The 22343-nt window shown below is 40.6% G+C and overlaps 1 protein-coding gene across 9 annotated transcripts in view; it reads right to left on the bottom strand.

Annotated features, from left to right (window-relative positions):
- Positions 1 to 8186: 8186 nt before the first annotated feature.
- The window catches only part of synj1 (synaptojanin 1), a 120140-nt gene continuing 105983 nt past the window's right edge, over positions 8187 to 22343 (bottom strand). For 7 of the 9 annotated variants that reach the window (XM_063050469.1, XM_063050474.1, XM_063050475.1 and 4 more), the window contains one exon: positions 8187 to 11675. In XM_063050469.1, coding sequence (XP_062906539.1) covers positions 10800 to 11675 — 876 coding nt within the window. In that variant the 3' untranslated portion in view covers positions 8187 to 10799. The remainder of the gene's footprint in view (positions 11676 to 22343) is intronic. The other 2 variants (XM_063050477.1, XM_063050478.1) reach the window with 1 other exon arrangement.

Raw genomic sequence — 22343 nt, 5'->3', positions numbered from 1 at the left:
CATGCCAGAATCTATCGACTTTTGAAAGATCATCGCTAATGCCTCTGCAATCTCCACAGCTACTTCCTTCAGAACGCGAGGGTGCATTCCATCTGGTCCAGGAGATTTATCAACCTTTAGCCTATTCAGCTTCCTGAGTACTTTCTCTGTCGTAATTGTGACTGTGCACACTTCTCTTCCCTGCCACCCTTGAGTGTCCGGTATCCTGCTGTCTTCCTCAGTGAAGACTGATGCAAAATACTTTGTTCAGTTCCTCTGCCATCTCCTCATCTCCCGTTACAATTTCTCCAGTATCATTTTCTATCGGTCCTATACCTACTCTCACCTGTCTTTTACTCTTTATATACTTGAAAAAGCTTTTGGTATCCTCTTTGATATTATTTGCTAGTTTCCTTTCATAGTTAATCTTTTCTCTCTTAATGACCTTCTTGGTTTCCTTTCGTAAGGTTTTAAAAACTTCCCAATCCTCTGTCTTCCCACTAATTTTTGCTTTCTTGTATGCCCTCTCCTTTGCTTTAACTTTGGCTTTGACTTCTCTTGTCAACCACGGTTGCATTCTTTTTCCACTCGAAAATTTCTTCTTTTTTGGAATATACCTGTCTTGCACATTCCTCATTTTTCGCATAATCTCCAGCCACTGCTGCTCTGCCGTCTTTCCTGCCAGTGTCTCTCTCCGGTCAACTTTGGCCAGTTCCTCTCTCATGCCACTGTAGTTTCCTTTACTCCACTGAAACACCGACACATCAGATTTCGGCTTCTCTTTTTCTAATTTCACAGTGAACTCAATCATGTTATGATCATTGTCTCCTAAGGGTTCTGTTACGAGAATACACATAAAATTAAGATGTTTGCTGGCCTGGGCTAGCATCAGTGGCATCAGCAGTTGGTCTGCCACCTGCCCTCAGGGGAAGGAGAGATAAGGAACAATGGAGCAGCGTCTGGAGATGTGTAATGGAGGGACGTGGGAGAGGGAGCTGTCTGGAGCGGCTCCCCCTTTGAACCCTGAACTGTTTGAAGTGATGGACAGGCGATACCCCAGCAGGGGGATAAAAAGGGGACAGGTTCGCTAAGACAACACACACGCCACCCGAGGTAACGAGACCCTGGAAGCGGTACGCTTCTCACGAGTGGGTGAGAAGTACCAGACAACGACCAGGGTGGAAAGGTACGATCAGCGGGAACCCGGAGTGTGTCCGCCCTTGCCTGGGTGCCGGGTTCACTGCAGAGGATCGACCGCATCTGGAGGAGGGGTCACAGTCGGTGACCTCAGGTGACATCACCAAGGACCCGCCCAAAAGCTGTTTGTGAGCCATATCGCTGGTCTGTGAGTGAAGCTGTTCTGAATGATCAGTTGTTCCTATTCTATCTCTGTCTCTTCCCCCACCTTGTCCATCGCCATGGCAACGATTACTGCGAACTGAACTACTAACTGGACTGAACTTTGAGTCATTTTGAAATTGGTCATTTACCCCTAGACAACGATAGAGCTTGATTGATGCTGTTATCTTAATTCTGTGCACATGTGCGTTTATCATCGCTGAACTGTTGCATTTATTATCCTTTCGATTAATGTGTTGCTTGTTTCTTTAATAAAACTTTCTTAGTTCTAGTACTCCAGACTCCAACTGAGTGATCCATTTCTGCTGGTTTGGCAACCCAGTTACGGGGTACGTAACAGTTCCTTCACCTCAATCTCTCCAATCACCTCCGGTTCATTACACAATACCCAATCCAGTACAGCCGATCCCTTAGTGGGCTCAACAACAAGCTGTTCTAAAAAGCCATCTCGCAGACATTCTACAAATTCTCTCTCTTGAGATCCAGTGCCGACCTGATTTTTCCAATCTACTTGCATGTTAAAATCCCCCACAATTATCATAACACTGCCTTTCTGACAAGCCTTTTCTATTTCCAGTTGTAATTTGTAGTCCACATCCCTGCAGCTGTTTGGAGGCCTATAAATAACTGCCATCAGGGTCTTTTTACCCCTGCTATTCCTTAGCTCAACCCATAAAGATTCTTCACCTTCCGATCCTATATCACCTCTTTCTAATGATTTAATATCATTTCTTACCAATAAAGCCACGCCTCCCCCTCTGCCTACCTTCCTATCCTTCCGATACACCGTGTATCCTTGGACGTTCAGCTCCCAGAGACATGCATCCTTTAGCCAGGTCTCAGTGATGGCCACAATATCATACCTGAAAATCTGTAGCTGTACAACAAGATCATCCACCTTATTCCTTATGCTGCGTGCATTTCAGTACAACACCTTAAGACCTGTATTTGATACTTTTTGCTTTGATTTCACTGCAACTTTATTGCACTTCAACTCATCCCAATGGCTACACATTTGCCCCATCACCTACCTGTCTTTCCTGACATCTTTACTGCTCACTATCTTAGATTTATTTCTGTTTTCCCCTTCCTCCGCTCTATCATTCCGGTTCCCATCCCCCTGCCAAATTAGCTTAAACCCTCCCTAACAGCTCTATTAAACTTTCCCGCCAGGATATTTGTCCCCTTCGGGTTCAGGTGTAACCTGTCCTTTTTGAACAGGTCATACTTTCCCCAGAAGAGATCCCAATTATCCAAGAATCTGAAGCCCTGCCCCCTACACCAGTCTCTCAGCCAGGCATTCATCTGCCTGATCCGACGACTCTTGCCCTCGCTAGCACGTGGCACAGGTAGCAATCCCGAGATTACTACCCTGGAGGTCCTGCTTCTCAGCTTCCTTCCTAACTCCTGGAAATCTCTCTTCAGGACCTCCTTCTTTGTCCTATCTATGTCATTGGTACCAACATGTACCAAGACAACTGGCTGCTCACCCTCCCCCTTTAGAATATTCAGGACCTGATCCGAGACATCCTGTACCCTGGCACCTGGGAGGCAACACACCATGCGGGTATCTCTGTCAGGCTCACAGAATCTCCTGTCTGTTCCCCTGACTATGGAATCCCCCATGACTACCGCATTTCTCTTCTCCTTCCTTCTCTGCTGCACAACAGCGCCAGGCTCAGTGCCAGAGACCCGGTCACCGTGGGCATCCTCTATCAGGTCATCCCCCTCAACAGCATCCAGAACAAGATATTTGTTGCTGAGGGGGACAGCCACAGGGGTGCTCTCCACTACCCGTAAGATATAGGAGCAGAATTAGGTTATATGGCCCATTAAGTCTACTACGCCAATTCATTGCGACTGATCCATTTTTCCTTTCAGCCCCAATCTCTTGCCTCCTCCCTGTTTCCCTTCATGCTCTGATCAATCAAGAATCTATCAACTGTTGCCTTAAATAAACATACAGGCTTGGCTTCCACAGCTGCCCGCGGCAAAGAGTTCCACAGATTCACCAATCCCTGGCTAAAGATATTCCTCCTCATCTCCATCATAAAAGGACACCCTCTATTCTGAGGCTGTGTCCTCTAGTCTTAGACTCTCTCACCAAAAGGAACATCCTCTCCACATCCACTTTATCAAGGCCTTTCACCATTGGATAGGTTTCCATTAGGTCACCCTCATTCTTCTGAATTCCAATGAATACAGGCCCAAAGCCACCAAACACTCTTCATACAACAAGCTGTTAGATCCTGGAATCATTTTCATGAACATCCTTTGAACCTTCTCCAGTTTCAGCACAACCTTTCTAAGATAAAGGGCCCAAAACTGCACACAATATACCAAGTGAAGCTTCACTAGTGCTTTCTAAGTATCAATATTACATCTTTGCTTTTATATTCTAGTCCTCTTGAAATGGATGCAAACATCACATTTGCCTTCCTCCTGTAAATTAACCTTTAGGGAATTCTACACAAGAACTCCCAAGTTCCTTTGCGCTTCAGATTTTTGCATTTCCCCTCTATTTAGAAAATAGTCTATCCTTTCATTTGTTCTACCAAAGTGCATGATCATACACTCCCCCCCCACTGTATACCATCTGCCATTTTATTTTTGCCCATTCTCCTAATCTATCTAAGTCCTTCTGTAGCCTCTTTACTTCCTCAAAACTACCTGCCCCTCCAACTATCTTTGTATTGTCTGCAAACTTTGCAATAAAGCTGTTAACTTCCTCATCCTAATCATTGACATATAGCATAAAATAATCGGTCCCAACACAAACCCCTGTGGAACACCACTAACCTCCTGCAGCCAAATTGAAAAGGCTCCCTTTATTCCCACACTTTGCCTCCTGCCAATCAGCCACTGCTTTATCCATGCTAAAATCTTTGCTGTAATACCACAGGCTCGTAGCTTGTTCAGCAGCCTCATGTGACACCAGAGCAACTGGAGGAAGCCCATGTGGCCACAAGGAGAACGCACAAACTCTTTACAGACAGCGGTGGGAATTGAACCTCAATCTTCTGACCGCTGGAGCGGTGAACTGTTACAATAAACCGTGCGCCCGGAAGTACAGCTGGTGAGTTTTCTTGGCCGTGATATTTCTATGATTGGACCAGGACAGGGCTATTGGCAATGTTCACTGCTAGGAAATTGAATCTCTCACCCTTGTCCTCCGCACTGTTGATGTATTTAGAAACATTTACATTGCTCTCCCCTCCCCTTTCCTGAAGAAATGCAGCCTTGCATTAATAGAGATCTGTCACATCCTATAGAGGGCAGGCCCTGGATAGCTGTGCTCCATGTGGAAAATGAAAAATATCTCTAAACACTGATGCTGACCATAGCTCATATCAAGAACTTTAGTTCCAATACATGCTTAGGTGGTCACTTACATAGGCTTCCTGATCCTCAGCCTCTACACGGAGCTAAACTTCTGCTGAGATAGCAAAAACAATGAAGTAAGGACACCTCAAAGATATTGTTTAGCCATTTAAAAAAAAAATGGTTGAAGCATAATCAATGCCACAGATTTGTGTGCAGCATGCTCTTACAGAGCCATGACAATAGCAAATTTATTTATTCTAGGAATTGAAAAAGCTGGGCCAAATACTAGAATAATTACGCTGTTCAAAATAATATTGAGATCCTTTGCATCCTACTGATTAAATGAGGCCTTAATTTTACACATCATTCAATGATGCAGCACCAAAGTCTCCAATAAGATTGAAAATCTCAGAAGTAGGACGTGATCTCAGGCAAGTCTTACTAACACAGCCACAGATGGTACACACTGAAGAATTGTCTTTCTTTCCCCATCCATTTTGAAAAATAAACTACATTTCCCATTGGCTTCACTATTCCATATCATTTGGACTTGCATAAGGAAAACATTATGGTACATTTTAGTAGGTATTTCTAAATATGTATTCTCAAATTGTACTCCCACAATTTAAAATTTTATTCAGGATTAACCTTTCATGTTTTGTATCTTTAAATTTATTTTTTGTGCTTTTGTTCTATTGGTGACTATCTCGAACAGAAGGCAGAATTTAGACATTTCATGTATCTTTCTAGACTTAAACACGTTTACATATTTCAGCCATGTTTGAAGTACATCCTTGTTTTAGTGTAAACCAGTGTATAATTTAGGTGCTTTAATAATTAAATGAGCATGCAGAATAATAAAGAATATTTGCAATCTCGTTAATGACAAATCATACTTACTAGACTTTCTTGAAGGAAATGCTGTTGATGTGTGTGGACTTTCAGAAGGCAGTTCATAAATAGGCTAGTCAACAAAAACTGGATATCATGGAATCAAATATGTTGGATACAGTATTTAGATTAGTGACAAAAGATAAAGTAGTGGAAATTGTTTATCAGGCTGGAGGAAAGTATGCAATGGGATCCTCAGAGTTTGTTGTTCAGTCCACTACTTTCCATAAAGTAGATAAATAATTTGAACTTGTTTACGGTTAAAATATCAAAATATTTAGATGACATCATGGAATGTGGTAAATAGAAGTTTAGTGATAGTTTTCAACAAACAATTAGTGTGATTGTAGAATAGTTAAAAACATGACAGATGGAGTTCAACAGTCTGAAATGTGGAATGTTGATCTTTGGTAAGATGAATGAGGAGAGACGTAGGCAGGTATAATTCCAAAGAAAGTGAAAGATTAGAGAGCTGGAGTATACATCTACACAAATTTGAATGTAGCGGGATCATTTTGGAATGCCATTTAAAAAAAAAAATCACTTGTGATCCTGGAAATTAAAAAGGCATTGAGTGTAAAAGCAGGGATCATCAAAGATAAATGTTGGGTTACATGGCAAGAGGCAGAGTGATACAATCTATTATATATGGAAACAATCAGTCAACTTTTTGGGCCAGAACCCTTCCTGACGAAGGGTTCCGGCCCGAAACGTTGACTGATCATTTCCACGGATGCTGCCTGACCTGCTGAGTTCCTCCAGCGTGTTGTGAGTGTTGCTTTGACCCCAGCATCTGCAGAGTATTTTGTATCTCTTATATATAATGTTCTAGTTAGGTTTAATTGACCAAATACCCCCATTTTGTTCTTTAATAACCTGTTACTTCTAGCAGTCAAGTTCCTTATTAATTCTCAACATTCACCCCAATTCATTGAGTTTTTAAGCCTATTAAATTTAATGTGGAATTTTTGTCAAAAAACCTATTGCAAGTTTAGGATCACCATGCTTTAAAATACTGTACAAACCTTTTAAGATGCCACTTCAAATACTTTCTGGATAAAGAGTAAGTGCTGATTTACAGATTTTGCAAAGCATTTACACTGTAGCATCCATCCAAGTGGTTGCTGCCATTTCTGATGCAGGACTAGTGTCTCATTTGAATGGATGAAATGGCTTTGAAGAGTAAGGAAAGTTAATCAGTCAAAATGTATTTGGAAAATGAAGTTCTAATTATCCATTGACTTGTATCCCGTTGTTCCGTATGCTTATGAGACGGGCTGTGTATTACTGAGTACAATTCTCCAGTACTCTGCTCTGTGATATCCAGTAAATCCCATTAGCTTTGAGATAGATTATATTTCACTACCTGCCATCACTGATACAAACTATTGGAGCTGGAACCAAGATTGGCAACAGTGGGGAGGGTTGGAAGAAATGGTCAGAAATGTTGACTGGAGTGAGAGTATGCAATGTGTTTGCCCACGTTGAAATTTGCTAGCTGAAGCTTACATAAGTCTTCATATCTGTGAAGGACTGGACTGCTGATGATCATTGCAGTCTTAGTGGTCTCTGCGGAGTCTATTCCATGCAACTAAATAGAATTTGGTGTATCTGCCAGGGCAGTAGTATCTTCTGTACATTGGCTAGACTAAGTGTAGACTAGCTGACAGTTTTGTCCCCAATGAGCATCCTGGCATCCCATTTGGATGCCATTTTAACTCCCCTTCCCATTTCCAGGCTGACCTGTTAGTCCCACTGCCAGGGTAAGACCAAACATACACCTCTTCCTCTCCCATCTGTCCTTTATTCCCATCCTCACGTGTTCTACATGTCTCACCCCCTCCTTTTCATCTCTCTGTACCGTCCGTCTCCCGTCTATAATCTCAATCCTGTTGTTAGCCCAAAATGCTGACTATCCCTTTGCCTGCACAGCTGCTGCCAGAACTGTTGTCCCTCCAGCAATTTGCTTTTTGTTCTAGATTACTGCATCTGAAGTCTCTTGTGTCTCCATGATTCATTATGTATGATTTTGATATTTCAGACATCCCACCTCTCCCGGAAGTTCCGGGAGTCTCCCGCATATTAATAGTGGCTCCCTGATGCCCGCAAATTATATACAATATCACGGAAATCAATTTTTTGAGAGCGAGCGAGAGAGAGAGCGCGCACGAGAGTGAGCAAGAGAGCGAGAAAGAAAGCAAGCGAGAGCACGAGAGAGAGAGCAAGATCGTGCCATGGCAGAGTGTTCCAAAAAATATATAAAACGTACATCACCCCAGACTACACTAAAGTGTACCCCTGCCTAATAGGAGTAAAAATAATAACAGTGTTGCTCGCTGCACTGTTTTCAACAGGGACTTTTTTATTGCCCATGGTGGGTTAAAACTGTAAAAGACATGTTGAGGTAAGTTTAACAGGTGTCATTCGTTTATTAGCATAGCTAACGTTATTTAAACTAGCTGGCCAGCTGCTAAGGAGCTACTCTATTGCAGACATCTTACCTCTCCTGGAAGTTCCAGGAGTCTCCCACAAATTGATGGTGCTACCTCCCTGAAATGAGTTTTTGCAGGGTGGGATGTCTGATATTTGCATCAAAATGAAAATTAACATGCTACAAAAATACATTTATAGGACAAAGCTACATTTATTGAATGAAGATACATCTCAAACATTGCATGATATGTACAATTTACTGTGCACACAAATTTCAATATTGCAGTCTTCAGGTAAAAGAATTAGACATAATCTACTGAATATAATATAACCAGTTTAAATTGTAAGTTTATTGATATGCATTGAGACGCTCTAAAGATCAAGAGACTTATAAAAACTATAAACAGCCAAGTTACCACATTGAAACATTGCAGTTACGATTTTGTAAACACTGTTTAAGTTCTGGCAAAATACATGTTTGCTGCAGCCCTATTAGAAACCACATAAGTCAGTGGATTACTCAACAGTTACAGATTGGGAGTTTGCACACCAGCAGTACCATACTTGCACATTGACAGTATTAAAATTTAGTATATGATTAAGAGTTATACATGGAAGTGGTGTATTCAGTTGAAATGTGACTAGAGAATTTTTAAACAACTATTCCCCATTGTACCACAGGCAAGAACAGCAGCAACAAGCATGATATTGCTTTTTGGATATCAGTAGGACTATCTAAAGCAAGGCTGCAAGGTTATGTAATTAAACTTTCAGCATCTTTAGTTAGATTTTCCACTTTTCACCTGATTGAAAAGTCCATTCCATTTTCAGATTGTTCAGAATGAAGTTCAAAAATGGGAAAGGAGGATAACGTATCCAATGAATCACCTGGTTATTTAATACATACTTTAAATAGATCACGTGGTTCATGGTATTTTTATTTACTACATTTGAATATATAGAAGTGCATCCAACTGCCTATTTAGCACAATTTCACCAAAACCCCAAACATATATTTGCATCGTGGAAAACCAAACAAATGTATTAAAATGATCTGAACATAGGTCAGGCTTGGGAAATACATAAAGATTAGTTATAGTTCCTGATATATAGATTTGTCTTATTCAATAGTCTTGGCTCCATCATTGGTCACGATCTTGGTTTTACTCAGATTAACAAATCCTTTGTGAAATGTATTCTTTGATAAACTAAACTATAGTCTAACTATTTAAATCACAAGTAGGCTCAAATAAGTTAAATAAATGTACATATAATGACAGAAATATATTATAAAATTAACTTTGATAGGTATTTTACAAATGTTCTAGATAGGATGGGCAGGGTATAGGCTAAGTGTGCTTGTTGATGTGACCACTAATTTTGGATTTTGAATGAAAATTCAAGTTTTAGTAAAATATAGTTTACATTTGAAGTAAGTTTAATCTTGGAAATGTGAAAGGATATTGCATGCAGGGTCATACAGTAAATTAAGAATGAAATATAATTTTATGCAGTCAGTGTTATGATTTTTTATATGGAAATATCTGTTGATAAATATGGCTTAATTGTCAACCATCAAACTTTACACCAAAATGTAATTTGCTATTTTTTTCTCCAGATAATGATGGAATATAGGCAAATTGAGCTTATGGGCTTTAATATTTAGTAGTAGAATTTCAAGGTACCTGTGGCATCTGAGTCAATATAGTAAAGCATATATGCTGTTTATTTTCCTCAAATCTACCTTGCAAAAAGAGCATTTCATTCAGTGAACCTGTTAATTTAGTTACTATCATTGGTTGCATCTTTGAACTTATTAGGTACCACCTAGTTTTAGTCACAAAGACCAAAAATATAATTTATCCCATTAACAGAATTAAATTCACTGTGATCAAAACAGAGTGCACAATATTAGTCGAATAAACTACTTGATAGATTCCATAATAACTATTAGACACAAGCTGCACAACAATTGCAACCCTTTTGCTTTAATATACAGTATAACCACAACTTTGCAAAGTAAACTGCCAGTTTGATTGTGTTACTCAAAAAGCTTGTGATCCAACTTAGTGACAAATTTTGACAATTTAGTCAAAGCTATATAATCGTGTTAAGAAATAAATCTGTTTCACTTTCACTGTGCAGCAATTATAGTAATCCTGTTCATTAGTACAAAGTATCTTTTAACCACCACAACCAGATGCAGCAAGATAAACAAAAGCACAACAATATTTTTAAAAATCAGCAAGTATTTTATATCGTAATGTCTCCTGCTTTATGACAAAAGTAGTAAAATCTTGAGGCATTAAAATGAATGCCAAAATGAATCTGTTGTATACGATGAAAACAATAAAACACACAGAGCTATGTGACTGTTACAAATTTTAACCCTGATGCAAAGTTATCACGGGACAGATTTGAACCAAGATTTCTCAGGTGGGTTTAGGATTATAAATTTTACTTTAACCAGAGTGATTCACATTGATCAAATAACTCATGAATTATGTCACTTAAAGCCTTATCACTTCTCCGTGCACAAGTAATTTTAACTACATCTTAGACAAGGTCATTTCCTAAAATGCCATTCATTTTCTGATATCCAGGAAATAATTTTGAACTTGGACCGTTAACAAAATATTGTAATAATCTGTTGACTATTCAAATCTATTACCAATATTTTAAAGCTAATACTGATCTTGTACAAGAGATACCAGGTGTTTAATAATATTTCAAACACAACATATTGCACATGTAATGTCCCAATAAAGAATTCAACTTACAAATAAAATCAGCCTGCCTTATTGGAATACCTTTCATCTTTCTGTGAAGTCTTGTTTTGATAAAAAGGCAGTTGCCGCTGAATTAAATGGCAGGATTGGTATGATGGCATTTGATCTCTGAGGTATAGGAGGTGGTGCTCTTCGAGATGGTGCAGGTATTGATGTACCAGATGCTGTGTTACTTTTGTTCCAGTCATTGCCAAACCCGAAATCTGTACCTGGAAATAATTCTTCAGTGCTCTTTTGTGACAAATTGCTAATGTTTTCATTCCATAGGTTCTGGGTATCAATTTTTTTTGCATCTGTTGACATATTTCTTTCTTTTACACCGAAGTCATTATCCTCAAAGGTCACCCACCCGCTAATTTGCATTTTTTCTTTTGTAAGTTTGCTTTGGAGGGTACTGTCATCTGCAAAAGGATTTGATGAAAAGGCAGTTTTGCCAATCTCCACTCCAGAAGTCATTGTGTTAGTGGACAGAACAGGGTAACTGCTGCTGCTTTGCACAGACAGTTGTGATGCAACAGGTTTCTGAACAGCATTTTGAGCATCAGTCCTAAATGGATTGTAACTGACTTTTCCAGTGAAAGGATTTGTGCTGGAGCCATTTCCATCAACTAAGAAGTTGAAAGCAGGTGGAGAGACTCGGAAGTTCTCCTGTGATTTACCTCGGGGAGGAATGGGAGGGGCAAATGGCATGCAATCAGGCTGTGTTGATACAATGGGTTGCATGGATTGTTGCTGGCACAAAGTCGGAGATACAGAAGCAAATGCTGGCCGCATTCTGGTGTTTCCACTTGATAACTGGGTCGTTGTCCAAGGGTCAGCAAGCCGGTCAAGTGAAAAGTCAGCAAAAGGGTCAACGGTGGATGTTTCTCCATTGTTAAATCCATTAATATTGGCTTTTAGCTATAATAGAAAAACATAATTACTTCATTCCAACCAAAATGAGAAGAAGGCTATCATTTAATTTTCCAAAAATTATGACTGACTGACATCTCTACAGGTCCCTCCCTACACTATAGTCAATAAATACTTAACAGCAAGAGTTGTTTTTCCTGCCTGTCTTTAGAAAGGGACTTCATGTGGAACTATTTCACTGCAATATAGCCAATGTTATATATTCATTACTGTACCTGTGACAGTGATTAAGTCCTTTTGATGATTATTTTCTGTTTGTATACTATGCAGACCAAAACCTATTGCTTCTTTTTCCTGTTCTTTCCTCTTTTCCCTCTCTGTACCATCTGCTCCCTCTGCTGGTATGCTCACTTTTCCCCTATTCCAACTCTTCATTCACCTTCAGCCTTCCTAAAACTTACCCTTTGTGCTGTTTTGATATTCCCAAAGGACCCCAAGGGACATTTGACACACTACTTCACAGCAGCAACAGTACATGTCATTTGTTGAGGCCTTGTAAACCTTTACATTTTTGTCCACCAATCCTTGTAATGTCATTCATTATAAGGCCTCTCTACATTTGGCTTCAAGATGTCATCTTTAGCATCCATCTGTTTAAGAATTGCATTGGTGTTTGTTCTTGGTGGAATCTTGGCAAATAAGCTACAAGCTTCATAGTTTGCCCTAGTATCAGTAGTAGTGTAGCACTCAGTACTAAATCACTTGATCCATCTGAATCAAGAGAGATAAATGCAAATGGGTGCTTAAGTTATCAATACATTTAGCACTGTGTTCAGAGAATAATTTCTCCTCCTTGTTCCTTGTACCTATCTAAACACCTCCGCACCTTTCTCACATTTTCACTCCTTTCCTCGCTTATGAATCAGCACTAAGCAATTTTCATTGCTTTAATTGCATGCAAACTCCTGTCTTTTCTCAATTCACTGAAATTCAATTTAATTTAAATCCCTGCTCCAAGCTTTGTTATGACATTCACAGCCATCCTCCTCAATCCTGCCATCTTCAAGAACCTGTTGTTTCTTTATGAATCATGTTAGATTCCCTTGTATCTCTCAACTTACAATCAACTTGTATGTCTGGTATATTTCAAATCACTCGGCATTTCAAAGTACCAAATATCAAACCCTTATCACTCACAACACAACAACATCTCCTAAGCTCCTACTTTATTTAATATATCCGTAACTACACCTAAATGTCAACTCTTTTCCATTGATGCTGCCTGGCCTGCTGAGTTCCTCCAGCATTTTGTGTGTGTTGCTCTCTCATTCCAGTGGTTTCCCCAGTATAACCTGCACCTCCACTTCTAGGAAATCCAAGAGATGACAATCCAAATGCTATTGGTGAAAAAATGATTGAGCTATTCATTATCAGAATTGTCTGCAAGCAATGAACCACTAAAAGACCCTGCTTTCCTTTGGAAAATCTCCTTACTATACCAGAATTGTCCTGGAATACAAATAAATGTCAGCTTCTCTTCTCCACTACAATGTAAAATTATCACTTTTTATCACTGTGACCATCCCATCATCATTTCACTCTTTTCCCAGTCCACTAATCAAACATTTCTGTGCCCTCAGATATCTCTGATCTGGTGCAGAACATTCTGAAGGAGAAGGGAAAATGGCTGGAAGTTTAGGTATGTATACTAGCATCAGAGGTAGAAAGGGAGATGATGTTTTCAGAGTGAATTTAGGGAGTTAGGCACATATTTACAAAATACCAGCTTTAGGGTTGTAATCCTGGTAATATTCCTGTGCTTCAAGGTAACTATAGAAGGACAGATGAAAGTATGACAAAGGAGCTGGTGCAGGAGAGAGAGACTTTAGGGACTTGGATAAGTAGGATTGTTTCTGGGGCAGATGTATCTTGTATAAGGAGGACTGTTACATCTAAACTAAAAAGAGACCAGTATCATTGCAGGGTGATTTACTCATTCTACTTGAGGGTTTTCACTAATTTCGCAGAGAGGAGGAAACCTAGTAGCAATATGGCAGTTGGAGTGAGTGACTTAAATGTAGAGGATAAATCAAGTGAGTCCATTTGGCAGACTGGATAAATGCAGGTTACAGTAAGTCTATAGTAGGCCTAACTGCATTAACTTCAACGGAGGAGCTTCAAGGGGAAGTTGGAAAAGCTTCGAGCATGATTAAACGTATCACTATTACTACAATGATAGAAACCTGTTTGAGTAAAGTACAGGGCTAGAAACTTAATGTTACACCATGCAGAAGTTTTGGGCGTGAGAAGCTGATGTGATACGAATGGGAAAATCGGCACTCAGTAAGAAGCACATCACAGCAGTATGCAGGGATGATCAAAAATCAGGTTAGTTATCACAAACATATTTCACGAAATTCATTGCAGCAGCATTAAAGTGAAGGAGAAAAATTATTATAAGTTACAGAAGTAAATAAATAGTGTAACAGTTGAGCAATGAGGCAGTGTCCACAGCTTCATGGACTGTTCAGAAACCTTACGGTGGACGGGTAGAATGTATTCTCAAAACATTGAGTCTACTGAGCAGCTTCGAGTTCCTGGGTGTCAGCGTTTCAAGATTGATCTAGGGCTCAGCAAGTTAATGCAATTGTGAAGAAGGCACGACAGCACCTCTACTTCATTAGGAATGTCACCAAAGACTTCTGTAAATTTGTACAGATGTACTGTGGAGAGCATTCTGATAGGTTGCTTCACAGCCTGGTATGAAGCCTCCGATGCACAACATCACAAAAGGCTGCAGAGGGTTGTAAACTCGGCCAGTTCCATTATGGGCACAACACCACCTTCCCCCCACCCCACGGAGGACATCATCAAGAAATGGTGTCTCAATAAGGTGCCATCCATCACTAAATGCCTTCACCATTGGTACATGCCCTCTTCACATTACTACTATTAGGGAGAAGGCACAGGAAAGAAAGGGGTGATTACTTTGATTTTATACTATAGGCCTCTCAATAATCAGTGGGAATTAGAGGAACAACTATGCAAACAAATTCTAGAAAGGTGTAAAAAAAAAGAATTATTACATTGAGATACAGTATGGAATAGGCCATTCCAGCTCTTTGAGCCACACAGCCCAACCAACCCCAATTTAACCCTAGCCTAATCACAGGACAAGTTACTATGACCAACTAACCTACTAAGCGGTACATCTTTGGACTGTGGGAGGAAACGGAAGCACCTGGAGGTAGCCCATGCATTCCATGGGGAGGATGTACCAATTCCTTGCAGATGATGCTGGAATTGAACTCTGAACACCAATACCTCAAGCTATAAATAGTGTCTTGCTAACCGCTAGCCTACTGCGGCACCCAAATGTTGACTGGGATTGCCTCAGTACATGGGTCTTAGATGGGGCAGAATATGCTAAGCATGCCCAAGACAGTTTGAGGCATTATGTAGATAGCCCTATCAAATAAATGGCTGTACTTGACCTTATCTTAGGAAATGAAACTGAGCAGCTGATGGAAGCATCATTTGGAGAACACTTTGGAAATAGTGACCACAGTTCTAAGTTTCAAGGTAGTTATGGAAAGAGATGAGGTTGGTTCTCGAGTTAAGTCCTAAATTCGGGAAGACTGATTTTTTTCAGATTACAGTTGAGAACCTGGCTAAAGTAGATTTGGAGCAAATGCTTGTGGGTACAATAACATCTAACAAGTAGGACTCCCCCCCCCCACCCCGCAAAAGTTTAGGGACAGCATTTCCAGCGAAGAAGAGAAGAATAAATGGCAAGATTAGGGAACCTTGGATGGCAAAGGTTACTGAAGGTTTGCTTAGGAAAATAAAGTAAGCATACGACATATAAGTAACTACAGTCAAGTGAACCCCTGAGGAATATAGAGGGTGTAAGACAGCAATTAAAAAAGGAAATTAGGAGGACATAAAAAGGTAATGAAATATCCTTGGTAAGTAAGATTAAGAATCCCAAGACATTGTTAGTACGTTTGTATGTCAAAGCAAGAAGGTAGCAAGGGAAAGAGTGGTTCTTCTTTGGAATCAGAGGATAAGTGGAGCCAGGGGATTTGGAAGAGGTCTTAAATGAATACTACTTGTCTGGAGAAGGATAGTGAGTTCAGGAAGGGATATGCTGATTATCTGAATGCACATAGTTATTAAGGTGGAGGTGTTAGATGTCATGGAATGGATAAGGGTGAATAAATCTCAAGGGCAGCAAGGGAAGAAATCATTTGGGCCCTGTTGGATATTTTTGCATCCTTAGCAATCCTTCAGTCTTTTGCTACTCGCATGTGGTTAATGCTATTCCTTTATTTAATAAGGACAGCATATATATGCTAGGTAAATACAGGTCAGTAAGACTTGCTTCACTGGTAGAGAAATTACTGGAGAAAATTCTAATGGACAGGTTATACATACATTTGGAAAGGTAAGGACTACTTGGGAATAGCCAGCACAGCTTTGAGAACAGGAAATTCTGCCTCTAATTTGACTTTTTTTTTGAGGAGGTTAACAAAGGAGATTGTTGAAGGCAGGGTTGGTAGATGTTGTCTATATGGACTTTAGTAAAGTATTTGATGAAGTCCCATATAGTAGGCTGGTCAAGAAGATTAATGCACAAGGGATCCAAGGGAAGCTACCTCATTAGATGTAAAATTAACTTGGTAATAGGAGGCAGAGGAAATTGAAGGGATATTTTTCCCGATTGGGAGTGTGTGACAAGGGATTGGGACCTTCCGTTTGTGCTGTATATGAATGACAGGTGTAAATGAAGGAGGTGTGATTAACAAATTTGTGGCCAACAAAAAAATTGAGCTGATAGCCTCAGGTCCAACACCACCAGGTTCAAGAACAGTTATTACCCTTCAACTATCAGGCTTCTGAACTGGGTGAATAACTTCACTCACCAGTAATCATGTTCTCAGTGTTATTTTTATTTGCACAGTTTGCCTTTTGCTTATTGTTTCACTGTTTGTCTCACTGGTGCTTGCCAGTCTTTGCCTATGTATATTTTTTCATAAAATGTAATTGTATTTCTTTTTGTGTGAATGCCTATAAGAAAATGAATCTCAAGGTAATATACTGTAACATATACAGTGGCATGCAAAAGTTTGGGCACCCCGGTCAAAATTTCTGTTACTGTGAATAGTTAAGCGAGTAAAAGATGAACTGATTTCCAAAAGGCATAAAGTTAAAGATAACACATTTCTTTAATATTTTAAGCAAGAGAACTTTTTTTATTTCCATCTTTGTAATTACAGTTTCAAAATAACAAAAAAGGAAAAGGGCCTGAAGCAAAAGTTTGGGCACCTTGCATGGCAGTACTTAGTAACACCCCCTTTGGCAAGTATCACAGCCTGTAAACGCTTTTTGTAGCCAGCTGAGAGTCTTTCAATTCTTGTTTGGGGGATTTTCGCCCATTCTTCCTTGCAAAAGGCTTATAGTTCTGTGAGATTCTTGGGCCATCTTGCATGCACTGCTGTTTTGAGGTCTATCCACAGATTCTCGATGATGTTTAGGTTGGGGGACTGTGAGGGCCACAGCAAAACTGTCAGCTTGCACCTGGTGAGGGAGTCCATTGTGGATTTTGAGGTGTGCTTAGGATCATTATTCTGTTGTAGAAGCCATCCTCTTTTCATCTTTGGCTTTTTTTTTTTACGGATGGTGTGATGTTTGCTTCCAGAATTTGCTGGTGTTTAACTGAATTCATTCTTCCTTCTACCAGTGAAATATTCCCCATGCCACTGGCTGCAACACAAGCCCACAGCATGATCGATCCACTCCTGTGCTATTTTACCTTCATCAATCCACAGGACTTGTTTCCAAAATGCATCAGGCTTGTTTAGATGTTCCTTTGAATCTTTTGAATAGAACTTTTTGACCGCAATGAGCAAAGGTATGTTTGGAGAAAAAAGGGTGCAGAATTTCATGAGAAGAACCCCCCTCCAACTGTTAAGCACAAGGGTGGATCGACCATGCTTTGGGCTTGTGTTGGAGCCAGTGGCACAGGGAATATTTCACTGGTAGAAGGAAGAATGAATTCAATTAAACACCAGCAAATTCTGGAAGCAAACATCACACCGTCCGTTTATATAAAAAAAAGCCAAAGATGAAAAGAGGATGGCTTCTACAACAGGCTATTCCCAGTAACAGAAATTTTGACCGGGGTGCCCAAACTTTTGCATGCACTATATGTACTTTAATAACAAATATATTTTGAACTTGAAGAAAGTTTGTGCAAGGATACAGCAAGACATAGACAGAATTTATTCTTCACTAGTATGAAGTGATACATTTTGGGTTAAATTAGGTAAAGTCAGGCAATTTATAGATTATTATTAAAGAATGTTGATGAACAGATATTAGAGGTTCAAGTATATATTCTTTGACAGTGGCAATATGGGAGAAATGCAGTGGCAAATAAGGCAAATGGCATGCTTGCCTTCAAAAGTTAGTGTTGTGTTGCAAGTTTTCAAAATACTGATTGGACTACATTAGGAGTATTATGTACCACCAAAAGAAAAGGTGGTTGTGTTGGAGAGTACAGAGGAGATTCACCAGAATGGTGCCTGATACTGGAAGACTTCTTTTATGGGGAGCTAAGGAGTCTGAGAGGTGATTTAGTTAAAACTGTATATAAAATAATGAGAATTCTAGATAAGGTAGATTGTTGGAATCTTTCACAGTTGGGACATCAAAATCACAAGGGCATAGGGTTAGGGTGAGAAGAAAAGGCTTTGAAGGGTCTCTGAGGGGTGTGTTTTCCATATTTAGAGTAATTGCAATGTGGAATGTAATGCCAGCGAAGCTGGTGGAACCAGATACAATTACTATATGTAAGATGCATTTAGATATATGCTTAATAAGCAAGGCAGAGGATACAGACCTAATGTGGGTAATTAGGGTTAAGGAAGATGGGCAAAAAGGCCGAGGAGCTCATTTCTGCATTTGGTGTTACCCATAAATCCCTTCTACTTTTGCAGCTATCTCTGTGCTATGAAGCACTAACCATCCATGTAAATCTGTTGATCTAAACTATCTCCATGTATACTTTAAAAAATTTAAATCGTCATTGTTTTTTGTTTGCTCTGCAGCTATGCAATTCTATATTTGTAACATCCTTAATTCCTGCTAGCCTTCAAGCCTACTTTGCGTTCTTAATACTCAAATAATAATTAGGGTAGGTTCCGGTAAGTTTTTTGTTCCGATTGTTTAGTGCAGTGAGAATGCCAGGCAGGATGTTGGAATGCTCCTCTTGCAGGATGTGGGAAGTCAGGAAGCCCTCCGGTGTCCCTGACAACGACACCTGTAAGAAGTGCATCCAGCTGCAGCTCCTGACAAACCGCGTTAGGGAACTGGAGCAGGAGCTGGATGACCTGCGGATCATTCGGGAGAATGAGGAGATTATAGATCGTAGCTACAGGGAGGTAGTTACGCCAAAGGAGCAGAGGACAGGAAATTGGGTCACTGTCAGGCGAGGGAAGAGGAAAGGGCAGGCAGAGCAGGGTTCCCCTGTGGCCATTCCCCTCAACAACAAGTACACCGCATTGGATACTGTTGGTGGGGGGATGACTTACCTGGGACTAGCTACAGTAGCCGGATCTCTGCACTGAGTCTGGCTCTGCAGTGCAGAAGGGAGGGGGGAAAAGAGGAGAGCGGTAGTGAAGAGTGAAGAGGTCCTGGACAGTGAGTATAGAGAGCTTGGTAGGAAGTTGAAAAGCAGGACCTCAAGGGTGGTAATCTCAGGTTTGCTACCTGTGCTAGGTGCTAGTGAGGGTAGGAATAGGATGCTCTGGAGGAGGAACAAGTGGCTGAGGAACTGGTGTAGGGGGCAGGGTTTCATATTTCAGGATCATTGGGACCTGTTCTGGGGCAGGTGGGACCTGTACAAGAGAGACGGGTTACACTTGAACCACAGGGGGGACCAATATCCTTTCAGGGAGGTTTGTTAGTCCTATTGGGGAGGCTTTAAACTAGATTTGCAGGGGGATAGGAACCAGAGTGCCAGAGCTGACAGTGTGGCTGGGGTGAAAATAAATGATATTGAAAGTTTAAGCAAATCCGCTGATAGAAAGGTTGTGAGTGGTGGTAAAAATCTTCTGAGGTGTATATATTTCAATGCTAGGAGTATTGTGGGGAAGGCGGATGAGTTGAGGGCGTGGATTGACACGTGGAATTATGATGTTGTAGCAATTAGTGAAACTTGGCTACAGGAGGGGCAGGACTGGCAGCTTAATATTCCGGGGTTCCGATGTTTCAGATGTGATCGAGGCAGGGGAATGAAAGGTGGGGGAGTAGCATTGCTTGTTAGGGAAAATATTACAGCAGTGCTCAGGCAGGACAGATTAGAGGGCTTGTCTACTGGGTCCTTATGGGTGGAGCTGAGAAACAGGAAAGGTATGGCCACATTAGTGGGATTGTATTACAGACTACCCAATAGTCAACGAGACTTGGAAGAGCAAATCTGCAGAGAGATAGCAGGCAACTGCAGGAAACATAAAGTTGTGGTGGTAGGGGATTTTAATTTTCCATACATTGATTGGGACTCCCATACTGTTAAGGGTCTAGATGGTTTAGAGTTTGTAAAAGGTGTTCAGGAAAGTTTTCTAAATCAGTATATAGAGGGACCAACTAGAGGGGATGCAATATTGTATCTCCTGTTAGGAAACGAATTAGGGCAAGTGACAGAAGTCTGTGTAGGGGAGCACTTTGGTTCCAGTGATCATAACACCATTAGTTTCAATTTGATCATGGACAAGGATAGATCTGATCCTAGGGTTGAGGTTCTGAACTGGAAGAAGGCCAAATTTGAAGAAATGAGAAAGGATCTAAAAAGCGTGGATTGGGACAGGTTGTTCTCTGGCAAAGATGTGATTGGTAGGTGGGAAGCCTTCAAAGGGGAAATTTTGAGAGTGCAGAGTTTGTATGTTCCTATCAGGATTAAAGGCAAATTGAATAGGAATAAGGAACCTTAGTTCTCAAGGGATATTGCAACTCTGATAAAGAAGAAGAGGGAGTTGTATGAAATGTATAGGAAACAGGGGGTAAATCAGGTGCTTGAGGAGTATAAGAAGTGCAAGAAAATACTTAAGAAAGAAATCAGGAGGGCAAAAAGAAGACATGAGGTTGCCTTGGCAGTCAAAGTGAAGGATAATCCAAAGAGCTTTTACAAGTATATTAAGAGCAAAAGGATTGTAAGGGATAAAATTGGTCCTCTTGAAGATCAGAGTGGTCGGCTTTGTGCGGAACCAAAGGAAATGGGGGAGATCTTAAATAGGTTTTTTGTATCTGTATTTACTAAGGAAGCTGGCATGAAATCTATGGAATTGAGGGAATCAAGTAGTGAGACCATGGAAACTGTACAGATTGAAAAGGAGGAGGTGCTTGCTGTCTTGAGGAAAATTAAAGTGGATAAATCCCCGGGACCTGACAGAGTGTTCCTTCGGACCTTGAAGGAGACTAGTGTTGAAATTGCGGGGGCCCTGGCAGAAATATTTAAAATGTCGCTGTCTACGGGTGAAGTGCCGGAGGATTGGAGAGTGGGTCATGTTGTTCCGTTGTTTAAAAAAGGATCGAAAAGTAATCCGGGAAATTATAGGCCGGTGAGTTTAACGTCAGTAGTAGGTAAGTTATTGGAGGGAGTACTAAGAGACAGAATCTACAAGCATTTGGATAGACAGGGGCTTATTAGGGAGAGTCAACATGGCTTTGTGCGTGGTAGGTCATGTTTGACCAATCTGTTGGAGTTTTTCGAGGAGGTTACCAGGAAAGTGGATGAAGGAAAGGCAGTGGATATTGTCTACGTGGACTTCAGTAAGGCCTTTGACAAGGTCCCGCATGGAAGGTTAGTTAGGAAAATTCAGTCACTAGGTATACATGAAGAGGTGGTAAATTGGATTAGACATTGGCTCGATGGAAGAAGCCAGAGAGTGGTGGTAGAGAATTGCTTCTCTGAGTGGAGACCTGTGACTAGTGGTGTGCCACGGGGATCAGTGCTGGGTCCATTGTTATTTGTCATCTATATCAATGATCTGGATGATAATGTGGTAAATTGGATCAGCAAGTTTGCTGATGATACAAAGATTGGAGGTGTAGTAGACGGTGAGGAAGGTTTTCAGAGCCTGCAGAGGGACTTGGACCAGCTGGAAAAATGGGCTGAAAAATGGCAGATGGAGTTTAATACTGACAAGTGTGAGGTATTGCACGTTGAAAGGACAAACCAACATAGAACATACAGGGTTAATGGTAAGGCACTGAGAGTGCAGTGGAACAGAGGGATCTGGGAATACAGATACAAAATTCCCTAAAAGTGTCGTCACAGGTAGATAGGGTCGTAAAGAGAGCTTTTGGTACATTGGCCTTTATTAATCAAAGTATTGAGTATAAGAGCTGGAATGTTATGATGAGGTTGTACAAGGCATTGGTGAGGCCGAATCTGGAGTATTGTGTTCAGTTTTGGTCACCCAATTACAGGAAGGATATAAATAAGGTTGAAAGAGTGCAGAGAAGGTTTACAAGGATGTTACCGGGACTTGAGAAACTCAGTTACAGAGAAAGGTTGAATAGGTTAGGACTTTATTCCCTGGAGCGTAGAAGAATGAGGGGAGATTTGATAGAGGTATATAAAATTATGATGGGTATAGATAGAGTGAATGCAAGCAGGCTTTTTCCACTGAGGCAAGGGGAGAAAAAAACCAG

The sequence above is a fragment of the Mobula hypostoma genome, chromosome 6 (assembly GCF_963921235.1).
Source record: "Mobula hypostoma chromosome 6, sMobHyp1.1, whole genome shotgun sequence".
NCBI classification, from domain to species: Eukaryota; Metazoa; Chordata; class Chondrichthyes; order Myliobatiformes; family Myliobatidae; genus Mobula; species Mobula hypostoma.
The sequence above is the reverse complement of the archived record's forward strand: the minus strand, read 5'-3'. Positions and strand labels throughout refer to the sequence as shown.